The sequence below is a fragment of the Salvelinus sp. IW2-2015 genome, linkage group LG4q.1:29 (genome assembly GCF_002910315.2).
Source record: "Salvelinus sp. IW2-2015 linkage group LG4q.1:29, ASM291031v2, whole genome shotgun sequence".
In the NCBI taxonomy this organism is placed as follows: Eukaryota; Metazoa; Chordata; class Actinopteri; order Salmoniformes; family Salmonidae; genus Salvelinus; species Salvelinus sp. IW2-2015.
This window is the reverse complement of record NC_036842.1, coordinates 87906077-87921850: the sequence shown is the minus strand read 5'-3', so window position 1 is coordinate 87921850 and position 15774 is coordinate 87906077. Positions and strand designations below refer to the sequence as shown.

The following is a 15774-nucleotide window of genomic DNA, read 5'->3' as shown; positions in this document are numbered from 1 at the left end:
CACAGGAGTGAGAGGCACTTTCTGAAAATGAAACTGAACTGAGGGCAGTGAGCACACAAAACCTTGGCAACAAACAGAGCAAGAGAGAATAGACAGGTTGAGACGGTGCCGGGCACATACTTCGTTAATGTCTGGCTCGTCAGGTTTTGTATAACGTTATGTAAAACTTTCCCGTGGAGGTTTGTCGTTTCTCGTGTCGCTGTGGGCTCGTTCTTAGTCTCTCAGTAGCCACTAACGGTTGCCTTCCTCCTTTTTCTATTGACCCCTGTTGACTGGACAGAGTTCTCCCTGCCTTCCTCCAGGTTCCGGCAGCCGAGGAACTCCTCCCACAGCAGGCACTCGGACCGTCCAGGCATCCGCCAAAGCCTCTACCTCTCTCCGCCCACCCCCTGCCTCTGCCACGTCCATTCCTCTATATCTCCTCCTCCTGTCGAGCTCAAAAATCCCCCATCCCCCTCGCTGTGGTCCCCTTGGACCATGTGGAAAATGCAGTCCTGTTGTAAGGACACTCCCTACCTGGTTCCATTGTGCATACAGGAATAGTCATCCCCCCGCCTCTGATAGTCAGTGTTACGCTCAGGAAGGGTCTGTAGTCGTCCAGGTCAGTATGTCTCTTCCAAAAATTAAAAAACTTTGGGGGGCTGGAGGAAGATGAGGAAGCATGTTACAAACAAGCCAGCTACAAATCACAAGCTTGGTGATTTCTCACTGATGAGAGACCATTCAAATCTAAATTCCCTTTTAGCCCAAAATGGCTGCACCTTTCTGTGATGGACACAGTGCACTTCGCCCCTCCTCCCCCTCTCTGAAGTACTGGCCCACACTGCTTGGCTGCCAACAGTGAGCATAACGGGCCCAGCGACTTGGAAGCACCTACCGCACCTGACACATCAAGAAAGAGAACAGGTCAAGAAACCAAAAGTCATTACAATGTCATGACTCTTACATGTCATTAGCAGACACTCTTGTTAAAAGAAGTAAGCCAAGTTTGTCGCATTCAAATACAGAAGTGGCCTGTCTTCAGACATCCTGGTAAAAATATTCATGATGAATGCATTCCCCGAATGGCTAACTTACTACCCACAGGCCCTGCAGTAAAAAATAAAATATGTATTTACTCTAAAAAGTTAGTTTAAATTTTACATTTTGCAGTACGCTCTATCCAGAGCGCTTAATAAGTAAGTGAGTGCATACTCATTTCATTCTCTTGTCTTAACTGCGCTCCCATGGAATCGAACCCAACACAAAAAAAAACCTTGGCGTTTGCATGTGCCATACTCTACCAACATGTAGATACAGGGACAAGTTTAGTATCCCTTAACCAGCAAAATACCTAAGGATAAGATACAACTCTGGCCTCGGAGGTCAATGTCTAATGCCTATGCTAAAGTATTTAGTTTCCCATTCATGATGTAGGTTGACACATTTCTGCCTTAGTGTCACCGCATCGGGCGAGGAGTCGCCTGATGAGGCTGATGCAAGACTACGATAGCATGGTCCCTGCCGCATCTTCCGCGACGGGACGAGGAAACAGTATGAAGCACTCAGCACAGCCTTCCTCACCCCCCAACGTTGTCACTGAGCAGCAGCTGGAAAAAGCGGGGCAGCTGACAGAAAGGAGCAGAGGGGAAAGAGAGCCAGATGAAAAGTAAAACAGTGTTCAGTAGTCAGAGCTTAAATGCCCTATTCATCGTCACCAAAGGCCGAGCTACTGCAGTGATGTCAGAGAGCCGTTGAGCGCAATCAATTGTTCACCCGGTACGATCTCAATATCACAAGAGGCAGAGAACAATATACTAAATTCAGAAAAAGAGGTGAAAAGCGCAAGTTCGGAAGCATCGTGCACAAAAACTCTGGCTTTTGAATGACTTTCATTAAAGTATAAACCTCTCGTGTTCACTGGAAGCAAACAATTAAATCAGTGGCTGGAAGATATGAAACAAAAGAATTCAAACCACTACCAGGATTCCCTCTGTCGCCTCTCCTCCAACAACACTGCACTAATGTCTCCAAAAGTTTGCCGCCAAACCTGCCACAAACACACAAAACATACCTCGATCTAAAACAATGACTCCAACGCCCGAGAGCAGGAGGTAAGCTAAATATGCTTAAACAAAAAAACCTGAAAAAGACAAATACTTACAATGTGAGAAAGCTATGCAATTGAGGTATAGCACTGCTGGATGTGATCTAATGCAGGGCCGTGCCATTAGAGAGAGAGGAGGAAGACAGACGGAGAATATGAAATAGAAGGAAGGGATTAACACACATTTGCTCCATGGTGCTGTATTGCTATGGCTTACCCTATAAAACAACACATTTTAGTACATATCTGGTGTATGTGACAATACTACATAAAAAATAATATTATCTATAGTCTAGAAAAGGGACGACATGACCATCGGACTTTGATACCAGCACCATGACCTGATCTATACTCTTCTGTCTCACCTATCTACCATTAAAACGGTTTTGTCGGCACTAGAACCGACAAAGTGAAAAGAAAATCTGGACCATCACAGTACGGTTCTGGTGGGTATCACAGGATAGTGTAAAAGAGGTATACCGGTCATGTGTAACGGTAGAATAAGTTCATGAAAGACGTCTGTCTTTCATGCACCTCCTGATATCATCTGTCTAAAGGCAACAGTGTTTAGTACGTATGGCCTCTATATGTACTATCTTATATCTACTACTATATTATCTATCCAATCTAGTGACCACACTTTTGACTCAGCCATTTCCATGTAAATAAAGGGGCCTCTTTTAGATACAGTGGGCTGACTGCACTCAAACACATACGTACACACACACACTCACACGCACACACACACACACAGAAAAAGTGCATCCTGTGATCATTATGTAACTCGATGACAGCAGCTCATTCCTACATCATCATCATCTTGTGTGTCATTCTTCTGCTGACCCATTCAGTTGCAACAACACATTTTCATACGTACATAATCTCCCACACACACACACAGTGGGGTGAGGGTCACCCCACTCACGGTTCACACATGGAGAACATGGCTAGGTACACCCCCCCACCCCCTAATCCTGTTGTGAGAAAGCAGCTGCTGGTAGTAACAACACTGCTGGAATCTCATACAGTGGATTAAAAAAAGTTTCTGCATGATAAAGTGTAGTTGTCATCCGCTAACTGATTTCTTATGTTCTAAACTCAGTGGGGATGCCTGGTTTTGTGCTCAATACAAACATGAGCTGAGTTTCATTAAATAGGCATGAACAAGATTCTTGTATTGCTCAACAATAATTTGCGGTAACCTTGCTTAGCCAACAGCCAAGAGTTCTGAAGGTGGTAATGTAGGAGGATTAATGCACTGAATTTCAATATTTTCCCTAAATTGACTGAGATTGGCCCCACCGTAGAATATACATAAATGGAATACCAACTATGCAAAATTGCAAAAAAAATACAGCCCTTTAAACCATCTACTTTATGTTGCCTCTTGGGCCTGGCTTTTAAAATAATGAGGACAAAATAGGACTGAAATAGCGACGATAGGGAACAGGGATGTGTGTGTTTGTGTGTGTGTGTGAGAGAGAACGGTACATTACTTACATGAGAGGTTTCTCCATGCGGCTTCCCATGGAGCCCACCACCTCCCCCAGGGTACAGAACGCCTGGCCCAGGAAGTCCTACACACAGAGTGAGAGAGAGAGAGAGAGAGAGAGAGAGAGAGAGAGAGAGAGAGAGAGAGACATGCCTCAAAAGATGGATGGGGAAAAACTGTAATTTGCTGTACAGTATTTTCTGTAGGATGTTCGGCATGAATGTGAGAGCACCAAAGCCAAGCAAGCAGACCAGGGCGATTATATGGAAAAGTGACACTGATTATAGCTATGCTTTTCAATCTGTCTTTTCCTCCATCTAACCCCTAAACACTCAAGAGCCTGGCTTAGCCACTACCATGACAACAGCAGGATATTCATGTTTGGACCAATGTTTTGTCAAGCTTCCCATACATACTATATAAGATGAATAATGACATCCATACATGATGAGGACCTTGAGATCAGACTACAAGGCATGATGAACATAATGATAAATAGAGGTAACACATACAGGTATTGTAACATACAGGTAACATATAGGTATTTTACTTTTTTTTTTTTTTTTTTTTGTCATTAGCCGACGCTCTTATCCCGAGCGACTTACAGTAGAGTGCATACCTTTTATTACATTTTTACAATACTGAGACAAGGATATCCCTACCGGCCAAGAGCAGACGCTCTTATCCAGAGCGACTTACAGTAGAGTGCATACATTTTATTACATTTTTTTTTTTTTACATACTGAGACAAGGATATCCCTACCGGCCAAAACTCCCTGCGGCGCCAACCCTCCCTAACCGGACGACGCTATGCCAATTGTGCATCGCCCCACGGATCTCCCGGTTGCGGCGGCTGCGACAGAGCCTGGGCGCGAACCCAGCCCAGCCTGGCGGTGAACCCAGAGACTCTGGTGGCGCAGCTAGCATGCGATGCAGTGCCCTAGACCACTGCGCCACCCGGAGATGGGTAACATATAGTACATATAGGTAACATATAGGTAACTATAGGTACATAAAGTACCTTGATACACTACAGGTATTGTAACATCAGGGTAACATCATAGGTAACACATTACAGGTATTGTTAACATACAGTATCATAGGTAAACATACAGGTAATATAAGTAATACAGTAAGTAAATAGTAACACACAGGTATTGTAACATACAGGAACACATATGTAACCATACAGGTAACTATGATAACACATACAGGTAAATATAGATACACATACAGGTACATAGATAACACATACAGGTAACATATAATAACACATACAGGTAACATATAGATACACATACAGGTATTTTAACATATAGTATACACATACAGGTACATATAGATACACATACAGTTTTACAAGGTAATAGATAACATCAGGTACATAAGGTATACAGTTGAAGTCAGAGTTTACATACACCTTTGCCAAATACATTTCAACTCAGTTTTCACAATTCCTGACAATTAATCCTAGTTAAATTCCCCGTCTTAGGTCAGTTTAGGATCACCACTTTATTTTAAGAATGTGAAATGTCGAATAATAGTACGAGGAATGATTTTTCAGCTTTTATTTCTTTCATCACATTCCCAGTGGGTCAGACGTTTATATACACTCAATTAGTATTGGTGAGCATTGCCTTTAAATTGTTTAACTTGGGTAAAATGTTTCGGGTAGCCTTCCACAAGCTTCCCACAATAGTTGGGCCATTCTTTTGGGCCAATCCTCCTGACAGGCTGGTGTAACTGAGTCAGGTTGTAGGCCTCCTTGCTCGCACACGCTTTTTCAGTTCTGCCCACAAATGTTCTATGGGATTGAGGTCAGCGTTTTGTGATGGCCACCAATACCTTGACTTTGTTGTCCTTCAGCCATTTTGCTACAACTTTGGAAGTATGCTTGGGGTCATTGTTCATTTGGGAAGACCCATTTGCGACCAAGCTTTAACTTCCTGACTGATGTCTTGAGATGTTGCTCAATATATCCACATGATTTTCCTACTGTCACGGTTCCTGACCTGTTTCTCTTGTTTTGTATGTGTTTAGTTGGTCAGGACGTGAGCTGGGTGGGAATTCTATGTTGTGTGTCTAGTTTGTCTGTTTCTATGTCCAGCCTAATATGGTTCTCAATCAGAGGCAGATGGTAATCGTTGTCCCTGATTGAGAATCATATATAGGAGGCTTGTTTTGTGTTGGGATTTTGTGGGTGTTTGTTTCCTGTCTCTGTGTTTGTGTTCTGCACCAGATAGGTCTGTATCGGTTTTCACGTTTGTTATTTTGTAAGTTGTTTGTAGTGTTCTCTTGTTCGTTATTAAACATGTTGAGCACTGGCTACGCTGCATTTTGGTCCTCTCCTTCACCCCTGGAAGAAAACCTTTACAGAAACTTTTCCCCCTTTTTCCTCCAAACATAACGATGGTCATTATGGCCAAACAGTTCAATTTTTGTTTCATCAGACCAGAGGACATTTCTCCCAAAAGTATGATCTTTGTCCCCATGTGCAGTTGCAAACCGTAGTCTGGCTTTTTTATGGTGGTTTTGGAGCAGTGGCTTCTTCCTTACTGAGCGGCCTTTCAGGTTATGTCGATATCGTTTTACTGTGGATATAGATACTTCTGTACCTGTTTCCTCCAGCATCTTCACAAGGTCCTTTTCTGTTGTTCTGGGATTGATTTGCACTTTTCGCACCAAAGATCATTCATCTCTAGGAGACATGTCTCCTTCCGTAGCGTCTCCTTCCTGAGCGGTATGACGGCTGCGTGGTCCAATGGTGTTTATACTTGCGTACTATTGTTTGTACAGATGAAGGTAACATATACACGTAACATATAGGCAACATACATGTAACACATACAGGTATTGTAACATATAGGTAACATACAGGTAACACATACAGGTAACACATACAGGTAACACATACAGGTAACATACAGGTAACACATACAGGTAGCATACAGGGAGAATCAACCCTAAAACTTGGTCCTGTAAGCGCCTCAACCATGCCCTAACCAACTGGGCCATGGTGCCTAAAAGTAACTCTACATGGCTTTGACCATTTGACACTAATACACAGCGCATTGGACTTTCTGGCACTCTCTGCCAATGATGCCATGGTTGCTTGGCAACACAAGTAGAGATGGTAGTAGTGTTTTGTGTGCATGGTGTTGTTTGCACAGGGCCTTTGGGTTGGGGCCATGAAATGAAAGTAGCTGTGTGTATGAGACTGAGGAGTGAGGACTTGTAACATGCAGTGCTACTGGGCCTGGCTGGCTCTGCTCTGCTTTGTGTATAATAAATGCACTTGACAGATGAGCTGTGTTTGGTCCAGCGGGCAGAAAGCTGCTCCTAGGATCTATTCTGTCGGTCGGTGATGATCGCTCCTCCCCTCCCCGTCCCACCGTGCAGTCAGGGCCTCTTGCTAAAAATGACAAAAACTATCTTCTTCTTCGGAGAGAGCTAGAGAGAGAGAGAGAGAGGAAAAAAGCCATTCCTCCTTCAGTGCAGATTTTAGAACTCCTGGGGGTCTGTGGTGTCACTAATATGATATGCAGGATGGGCTAGCGGTGGGGTAAGCTTTCCACTAGAGGCAGAGAGGGTCAGGTTTGTACTGAACACAACAGACCAGCAAACCTCTGGAGAATAGGCCAAGTCTTTGCTAGGCTACCAAAGCCCTAAAAACCATCAGATGACAAAATGGTTCAACCAATAGGAAATCTGATCTGAAATGTATGGTCAGGGAGTTACATGACGTATTAGAAAACAACATAAAGACTAGTAAATTGTGCATTATTGTTCTCTATCCGTGAAACTTCGTCAGCGTTCCCCAGTCCAATCAGCTCGGGGTATGGAAACAATATGGCCAGAGAAAAACATCTGCTGTGATGGGTCTCCCTACCGTCCCCGTCTTCGCATCGGTGGATGCTGCCAAGAGAGATATTGTACTTTTACACGTTTTCAGTTCGCATTTATTTTTAGCGCCGTGGGTGGGGCGGGCAGGCAGCTAGTATGGAGAGAACGTGGAAACGTGGATAGACAATGGAAGCCAAGCTAATGCTGCGTGCCATATCTCCAATCCCCCACATCTGCAGTGGCGACAGGGCGCATCCAAGCGTCCTCAGTCATCATACTGAGAGTGACTCTGTGTGCTCAGTGCTTTCAGTGTTAGCCTGGGGGCTTCGAGTGGAGCTGGGGCTACTCTGCTGGATGTGTGGACGGATGGAGAGAGGAGCTCTTGATAAAGTCACGGCCACCATAGAACTACAGCGGTAGCCTAGCTAGAGACTAGCAGTTTGGTCTTAGCATCACCTGGCATCGTGTCTGTGATATGATTTGGGACTGGAAGGAGTTCTAGAGACTATCTGTATTTGTCCTATGAGAGCATTACTGAACAAACAGGGTGGTTAAACAGGAGAGGAAAAAGGCAACTCACATGTTTAGACAGGTTGTCGCTTTTCGAGTCGAGGTCATACCTGGAGAGAAAAAGAAACCACACATAATTTTAAAAAATCGAATAAAAAAAAACTAGTAAAGAATATATATCTTTTTTTATTAGAATTACCTTTCGTGAACTAACACTCACACTTGACTTTTTCCCCCCATTACTAGCTCTGACTTTGCTGACAGCTACTTTGAGGAAAAATGTTCTTACAACACTCTTAGAGAAATAAAGGTGGTAAGTTGAACCATGTAGGGTTCTTCAGTTTGTAACCTTCATAGAGAGTTTTAGGTAGAACCCTTTTTGGTGGTAGGTAGAACCCTCTGTGGAGGGTTCTATCTACAACTCTTTATGTAGGGATCTTCATAGAACCCCCTGTCACGCCCTGACCGTAGAGAGCTGTTTATATCTCTATTTTGGTTTGGTCAGGGTGTGATTTGGGTGGGCATTCTATGTTCCTTTTTCTATGATTTGTATTTCTGTGTGTTTGGCCGGGTGTGGTTCTCAATCAGAGACAGCTGTCTATCGTTGTCTCTGATTGAGAACCATACTTAGGTAGCTCTTTTTCCCACCTGTATTTGTGGGTAGTTGTCTATGTGTAGTTGCCTGTCAGTACTCATTTTTGTATAGCTTCACGGTTCGTTTGTTATTTTGTTATTTTGTTTAGTGTTCGTTCTTTGAAATAAAGAGGAATGTACAGATCCCACGCTGCTCCTTGGTCTCCTCCCTTTGACGGCCGTGACACCCCCTGTGAATGGTTCTATCTAGAACTCTCTATGAAAGGTTATTCTTAAAACCCTCTATGAAGGATTATACCAAGAACCCTTTCATCCTCTAAAGGTTCATCCTCTAAAGGTTCTTCCGAGAACCCTTTATGAACGGTTCCACCAGCCTTTCAAAATCAATTATTAATGACAATTACAGTGACTTGCGAAAGTATTCACCCCTCTTGGCATTTTTCCTATTTTGTTGCCTTATAACCTGGAATTAAAATAGATTTTTTGAGGGTTTGGATCATTTGATTTACACAACATGCCTACCACTTTGATGATGCTAAATATTTTTTGATTGTGAAACAAACAAGAAATAAGACAAAAAAACTGAAAACTTGAGTGTGCATAACTATTCACCCCCAAAGTCAATACTTTGTAGAGCCGCAATTACAGCTGCAAGTCTCTTGGGGTATGTCTCTATAAGCTTGACACATCTAGCCACTGGGATTGTTGCCCATTCTTCAAAGCAAAACTGCTCCAGCTCCTTCAAGTTGGATGGGTTCCGCTGGTGTACAGCAATCTTTAAGTCATACCACAGATTCTCAATTGGATTGAGGTCTGGGCTTTGACTAGGCCATTCTAAGACATTTAAATGTTTCCCTGATAAAACAATTGATATGTTTAAAGATAATGATTAAATAATTCTACCCTGAAACGTAACCATTAGGGAGTATAGTTTATGTAGCATGTATAAGGAATAATTAAAGTATTAAACATAAGTCCAATTAGGTTGGACTGGGAGATAGAGAAATGTGTGTGTGCCTAAGAAAATACCGAAGAACAATTCAACTGTTTGAACCAACCTGGCAGGAACTCTGAGAAAACTTATGAGGACAGGGAGTACTTCTCAAGGTTTCCCTAATCTCGGGGGAATGGAACTGTCGGCTGGGCAGTGATACAGTGTGGAGAACTATAGAGATAAAACTCACCTACTGTTTGTGTGGAAGTATGTGCGCAGCTATAAAATGGATGTCTTTGTATAATGGACTTTAGAACGTTCTCTAAATAAACTGTACTATCTTTTTGCATAAGCTGAGTCTTTGACTAATTCTTATTAAACCCATGGTCTTGCAGATCTCGGGGATTGGTCAGAGCTATTGATTGTCAGTTATTATCATTGGGATTGAAAATTCTCGTGACATTCCCCTTAAACCACCCGAGTGTTGCTTTATCAGTATGCTTAGGGTCATTGTCCTGCTGGAAGGTAAACCTCCGTCCCAGTCTCAAATCTCTTGAAGACTGAAACAGGTTTCCCTCAAGAATTTCCCTGTATTTAGCGCCATCCATCATTTCTTCAATTCTGACCAGTTTCCCAGTTCCTGCCGATGAAAGACATCCCCACAGCATGATGCTGCCACCAACATGCGTCACTGTGGGGATGGTGTTCTCGGGGTGATGAGAGTGTTGGGTTTGCGCCAGACATAGCATTTTCCTTGATGGCCAAAAAACTCAATTTTAGTCTCATCTAACCAGAGTACCTTCTTCCATTTGTTTGGGGAGTCTCCCACATGCCTTTTGGCAAACATCAAACATGTTTGCTTATTTTTTTCTTTAAGCAATGGCTTTTTTTCTGGCCACTCTTCCATAAAGCCCAGCTCTGTGGAGTGTACGGCTTAAAGTGGTCCTATGGACAGATACTCCAATCTCCGCTGTGGAGCTTTGCAGCTCCTTCAGGGTTATCTTTGGTCTCTTTGTTGCCTCTCTGATTAATGCCCTCCTTGCCTGGTCTGTGAGTATTGGTGGGTGGCCCTCTCTTGGCAGGTTTGTTGTGGTGCCATATTCTTTCCATTTTTCATAATGGGATTTAATGGTGCTCTGTGGCATGTTCAAAGTTTCAGATTTTTTTTTATAACTCAACCCTGATCTGTACTTCTCCACAACTTTGTCCCTGACCTGTTTGGAGAACTCCTTGATCTTCGTGGTGTCGCTTGCTTGGTGGTGCCCCTTAGTGGTGTTGCAGACTCCAGACTCTGGGGCCTTTCAGAACAAGTGTATATATACTGAGATCATGTGACAAATCATGTGATACTTAGATTGCACACAGTTGGACTTTATTTAACTAAACTAAACTAAATTAACTAAACTAAGGTCAAAATCTGTCGTTCTGCCCCTGAGCAAGGCAGTTAACTCACTGTTCCCCGGGCGCCGTGGATGTCGATTAAGGCAGCTCTCCGCACCTCTCTTATTCAAAGGGGTTGGGTTAAATGTGGAAGACACATTTCAGTTGAATGCATTCAGTTGTACAACTGACTAGGTAACCCCTTTCCCTTCACTAATCTGGCTTGCCAAGTGATGTTTAATTCTTATTGGAATCCAGCCAGAGTTACGATATCCAACAAGTGGAATGTTTTATCACCCGCAATCTGCATTCAGAATGACTGCCAGGGTAGGGAAGACTGAATACTGAGACTACCTCAATCATATAAACTGGAACAACCATCTCAGTAACGGATGCAATAAGTCCAACTACTAACAGATTGGATTAGTTTAGAAAATTGTATGCTATATTTCTTTGTGTAGCATAAAATGTATCAATCAATCAATCAATGTACATGTAAAAACACAGACATTATAACAAACAATTCTTAAAATCACCCTGCAATAGAGCATGCTGGGAATCATGATATTTAGTTGTACGTAGAACCCTTCTTGTCTTCCAAAGAATCATCAAAGAACCCGTACTTCCAAAAACGTTCTTATGATGTTAAAGATTCTAGGTTGAACCCTTTGCCTTACAAATAACCTTTGTTTTCCAAAAAGGGTTCTTCAGATCAAAACAGTTCTTGGTAGAATTCAATACCTCCCCAAAAAAAACTTTTTGAACCATTTTTTCTAAGAGTGTATGACTGTGATATGTGTTTGTCCCACCCAGCTATCTGAACTAAATGTAAGTGGCTCTGGATGAGAGTGTCTGCTAAATGACTAAAATGTAAATGTACCACTGATTGGGGAAAATCATAGTACCATTTTACAAAAAGGCTTGGCCGTCAGTGTCAATGGTTATAAACAATCAGACGTTGAAAAGAACGTAGCTTCTCCATAAAACTATAAAAAAAACTTGTGTGCTGAAATGTATCCACCTGCTTTTCAAAAAGAAACCTTCATAAATTATTCATATAATGACAAGGGAAAAAGTACACATATATATTTGTCAGAGAGGATGCCCTCGGGCGGCTTCTGTATGTAGGGGGAAGCTGTGTGTGTGTGTCTGCATGTGTGAGTGTGTACGTGTGTGTATGTGTGTGTGTGCGTGCGTGCATGCGTGTCGGGAGTGTGTGAGAGCGCCTCGGCAACCACTCTTTGCTGAGAGCCATTAGAGGGCCATCAGTGTAGATTGTCATACAGCCTGATGCTCACCCACTGACAATAGAGTCTGCTAAGCTACCAACACACACTCCATCTCACTAACTCTCCCTTCCTAACCCAAACACACACACACACCCTCACACTCTGTCTCTCAAACTTAACACACACTTACTCATACTCTCTTCAACTAAACACTAAGGCAGGCACTCAGCTGTATTGCGGCAAGGAAACAAAACATGAAGCAGACTACATTTCCTGTGGAAAACAGTCATAATGTTGGAGACAAGCAGCTTGATGTTGTCACCCACATGATTCTTACACAGCTATAGCATACACAGCTATAGCATACACAGCTATAGCATACACAGCTATAGCATACACAGCTATAGCATACACAGCTATAGCATACACAGCTATAGCATATTTAAAGGACCAATGGTGTCATTTTAAACCACAATTTAACTGACATTCATTTATGAATTCCATAAAATGATGAACATCATGACTATTTCAATATCGACCTTTTTAACTTTTAACTTTTTTTTGCCCCATGACCGTATTACGTTACAGAACATCTTACTAACAAGGGGAATTCATAAAGAAATGTTATCAAAATTCTTATGAATTTTTATTTATTTAAAAGGTGAACACTTACATCTCCCTTCTCTCACTTTATAAATATTTTATTCGTAACTCAACTTGTGCTTACAGACTCACACACAGCACCACTCTCTCTCAACCACACATGCTCATGCACACACACTAACTCACCTCACTAACTCACCCTCTCTAAACAAAACACACACACATGTACATACTCACAGGTCAAAGCGGAGATTCTGCCTCTCCTCAAAGAAATAGTCCAGGAGGAATTTACGGACAAAGTCTGGATTCAGTGTGTTGTCTATCACCTCTGTCCGACTAAACTACAATGAAAGAGAGAAGGAGGAACAGCCACTGGTTTGTATTGATTTAAAATGAATGAGGCAATACTCACAGAGCCTTGGACCCTCTCCCCCCTCACCTCAACTCACCTCTCTCCATTCCCTGTTGGAGATTCCTTGAGTGTACAGCACACAAACTGTCAAGAGGAGAAGAAGAAAACAAAAGGAAAAGCCTGTGTAAAACAGCAGTTAAAACACAGAGGAAACAGCTGTTAAAACACAGAGGAAACAGCAGTTAAAACACAGAGGAAACAGAGGTTAAAACACAGAGGAAACAGCAGTTAAAACACAGAGGAAACAGAGGTTCGTGACTGCTTCGTTTTTTCTGTTCGTTATGCTAGTCTTGTCCTGTCTGTGCTTCTTGTTTATATTCTGCTAAGTTCTTCAATTCCAGGTCTTCTAACATCGTTACTTGTCTCTTAGTTGTTAACATTTTCGTCTACTAATTAAATATCTTATCTTTTCTATGTCAACATGTACCGCGATGTTCCCCGACCTACTCCTCCTTCCTCATCGAGACGAGGAGAATTAGACCCACGTACAGAACCCACACAAACAAAGGTCTACCTCGGGACAACAGGCAGTCAACATGGACACCCCCCTTACCGCATGGTTTCCCCGGTTCGCCTACATAGCCTGGTGCGGGTTATTCCACCTCCCCGCACTGGCTGCGTGGCGACGGGGAGCATACAACCAGGTAAGGTTGGCAGGCTCAGTGCTCAAGGGAGCCAGTACGCCTGCACGGTCCGGTATTTCCGGCGCCACCTCCCACTCCAGCCCAGTACCACCAGTGCCCTACACCACGCACCAGGTTTCCTTGCGTCTCCAGAGCCCCGTTCCTCCTCCACGCACTAGCCCTGTGGTGCGTGCTCCAGCCCATTACCACCAGTGCCTACGCCACGCACCAAGCCTCCTGTGCGTCTCCAGAGTCCTGTACGCACTGTTCCTTCTCCCCGTACTTGCCCTGATTGCGTGCCCTCAGCCCGGTACCACCAGTGCCGGTACCACGCACCAGGCCTATAGTACGCATTGAGAGTCCAGTGTGCCCTGTTGCTGCTCCCCGCACTAGCCTGAAGGTGCGTGTCCTTAGCCCGGTACCTCCAGTTCCGGCACCACGCACCAGCATACAGTGGCGCCTCAGCCGACCAGAGCTGTCTGTCTGCCAAGCGCCCTCAGAGCTGCCCGTCTGTCCCAACCGTCAGAGCTGCCCGTCTGTCCCGAACCGTCAGAGCTGCCCGCTCTGATCCCGAGCCGTCACGAGCTGCCCGTCTGTCCCGAGCCGTCAGAGCTGCCCGTCTTCCCGAGCCTCAGAGCTGCCCGTCTGTCCCGAACCGTCAGAGCTGCCCGTCTGTTCCGAGCCGTCAGAGCGCCCGTCTGTCCCGAGCCTCAAAGCCGCCCGTCTGCTACTGAGCCTTCAGCAGCCGTCCGCCAGACAGGAGCCGCTAGAGCCGTCCGCCAGACAGGAGCCGCTAGAGCCTTCCGCCAGACAGGAGCCGCTAGAGCCTTCGCCAGACAGGATCCGCCAGAGCCAGCCAGCCAGGATCCGCCAGAGCCAGCCAGCCAGGATCCGTCCCTCAGTCCGGAGCTGCCCCTCATTCCGGAGATGCCCCTCATTCCGGAGATGCCCCACATCCGAAGATGCCCCACATTCCGGAAGAAGCCCCTCATTCCGGTGTTGCCCCTCATTCCGGTGCTGCCCCTTAATCTAGTGGGTTAATTTGGAGGGTGGTCATTTTGAGGAGGCTACGAAAGCGCGTAGGACTATGGTGGGGTGGGGACCCACGACCAGCGCCAGAGCCGCCACCGTGGACAGACGCCCACCCAGACCCTCCCTAGACTTTATGCTGCTGCGCCCCGAGTTCGCACCTTTAGGGGGGGGTTATGTCACGTTCCTGACTTATTTTCCTCTGTTTTATACTTGTTTAGTTGGTCAGGACGTGAGCTGGTGGGTAGTCTATGTTTTTGTTTTCGTATTGGGGTTAAGTGTGTGCCTATATGGTTCTCAATTAGAGGCAGGTGTTTGACGTTTCCTCTGATTGAGAACCATATTAAGGTAGGGTGTTCTCACTGTTTGTTTGTGGTGGTTGTCTTCCGTGTCTGTGTATGTCGCACCACACGGGACTGTTCGTTTTCGTTCGTGTATGTAGTCTGTTCCTGTTCGTGCGTTCTTCGTTATTTGTAAGTTCTCAAGTCCAGTCTGTCTACACGTTTACTTGTTTTGTAGTTTGTTAAAGTGTTTTCGTTTACGTCTTTACTTTAATAATATCGTTATGTCAACATTTACCACTGCATTTTGGTCCGACCCTTACTCCTCCTCCTCATCCGAGGAGGAGGAGTAAGACGGACGCCCTTACAACAGCAGTTTAAAACACAGAGGAAACAGCACTCTAAAACACAGAGGAACACAGCAGTTAAAACCAGCCAGAAAAAACACAGAGAAACAGCAGTAAAAACACAGAGGAAACAGCAGTAAAAACACAGAGGAAACAGCAGTACCAAAACACAGAGCGAACACAGCAGTGAAAACATCAAAGAACACAGACGCGAAACCAGCAGTGACCACAACAACACAGCACGGAAACAGCAGTTTAAAACAGCAGTCTAGAAACCCACCACCGACGGACAACAGCACGTTAAACACACCTTAACCAACACAGAGGAACAGACAAGTCTTAAACCACACATGAGACAAACCCACGCCAGTCTAACAACAGCAGTGTAAAACACAGAAAACCAGCAGTTAA

At 44.3% G+C, this 15774-nt stretch overlaps 1 protein-coding gene across 1 annotated transcript in view; it reads right to left on the bottom strand.

Moving 5' to 3' along the window:
- LOC139024906 (copine-8-like) overlaps positions 1–15774 on the bottom strand; it is a 69073-nt gene that overhangs the window by 22943 nt on the left and 30356 nt on the right. The window contains exons 3-6 of the mRNA XM_070439888.1: positions 13121–13167; positions 12909–13012; positions 8002–8041; positions 3587–3663 (exon numbers count right to left, since the gene is read on the bottom strand). Of these exons, the coding sequence (XP_070295989.1) occupies positions 3587–3663; positions 8002–8041; positions 12909–13012; positions 13121–13167 (268 nt within the window). The remainder of the gene's footprint in view (positions 1–3586; positions 3664–8001; positions 8042–12908; positions 13013–13120; positions 13168–15774) is intronic.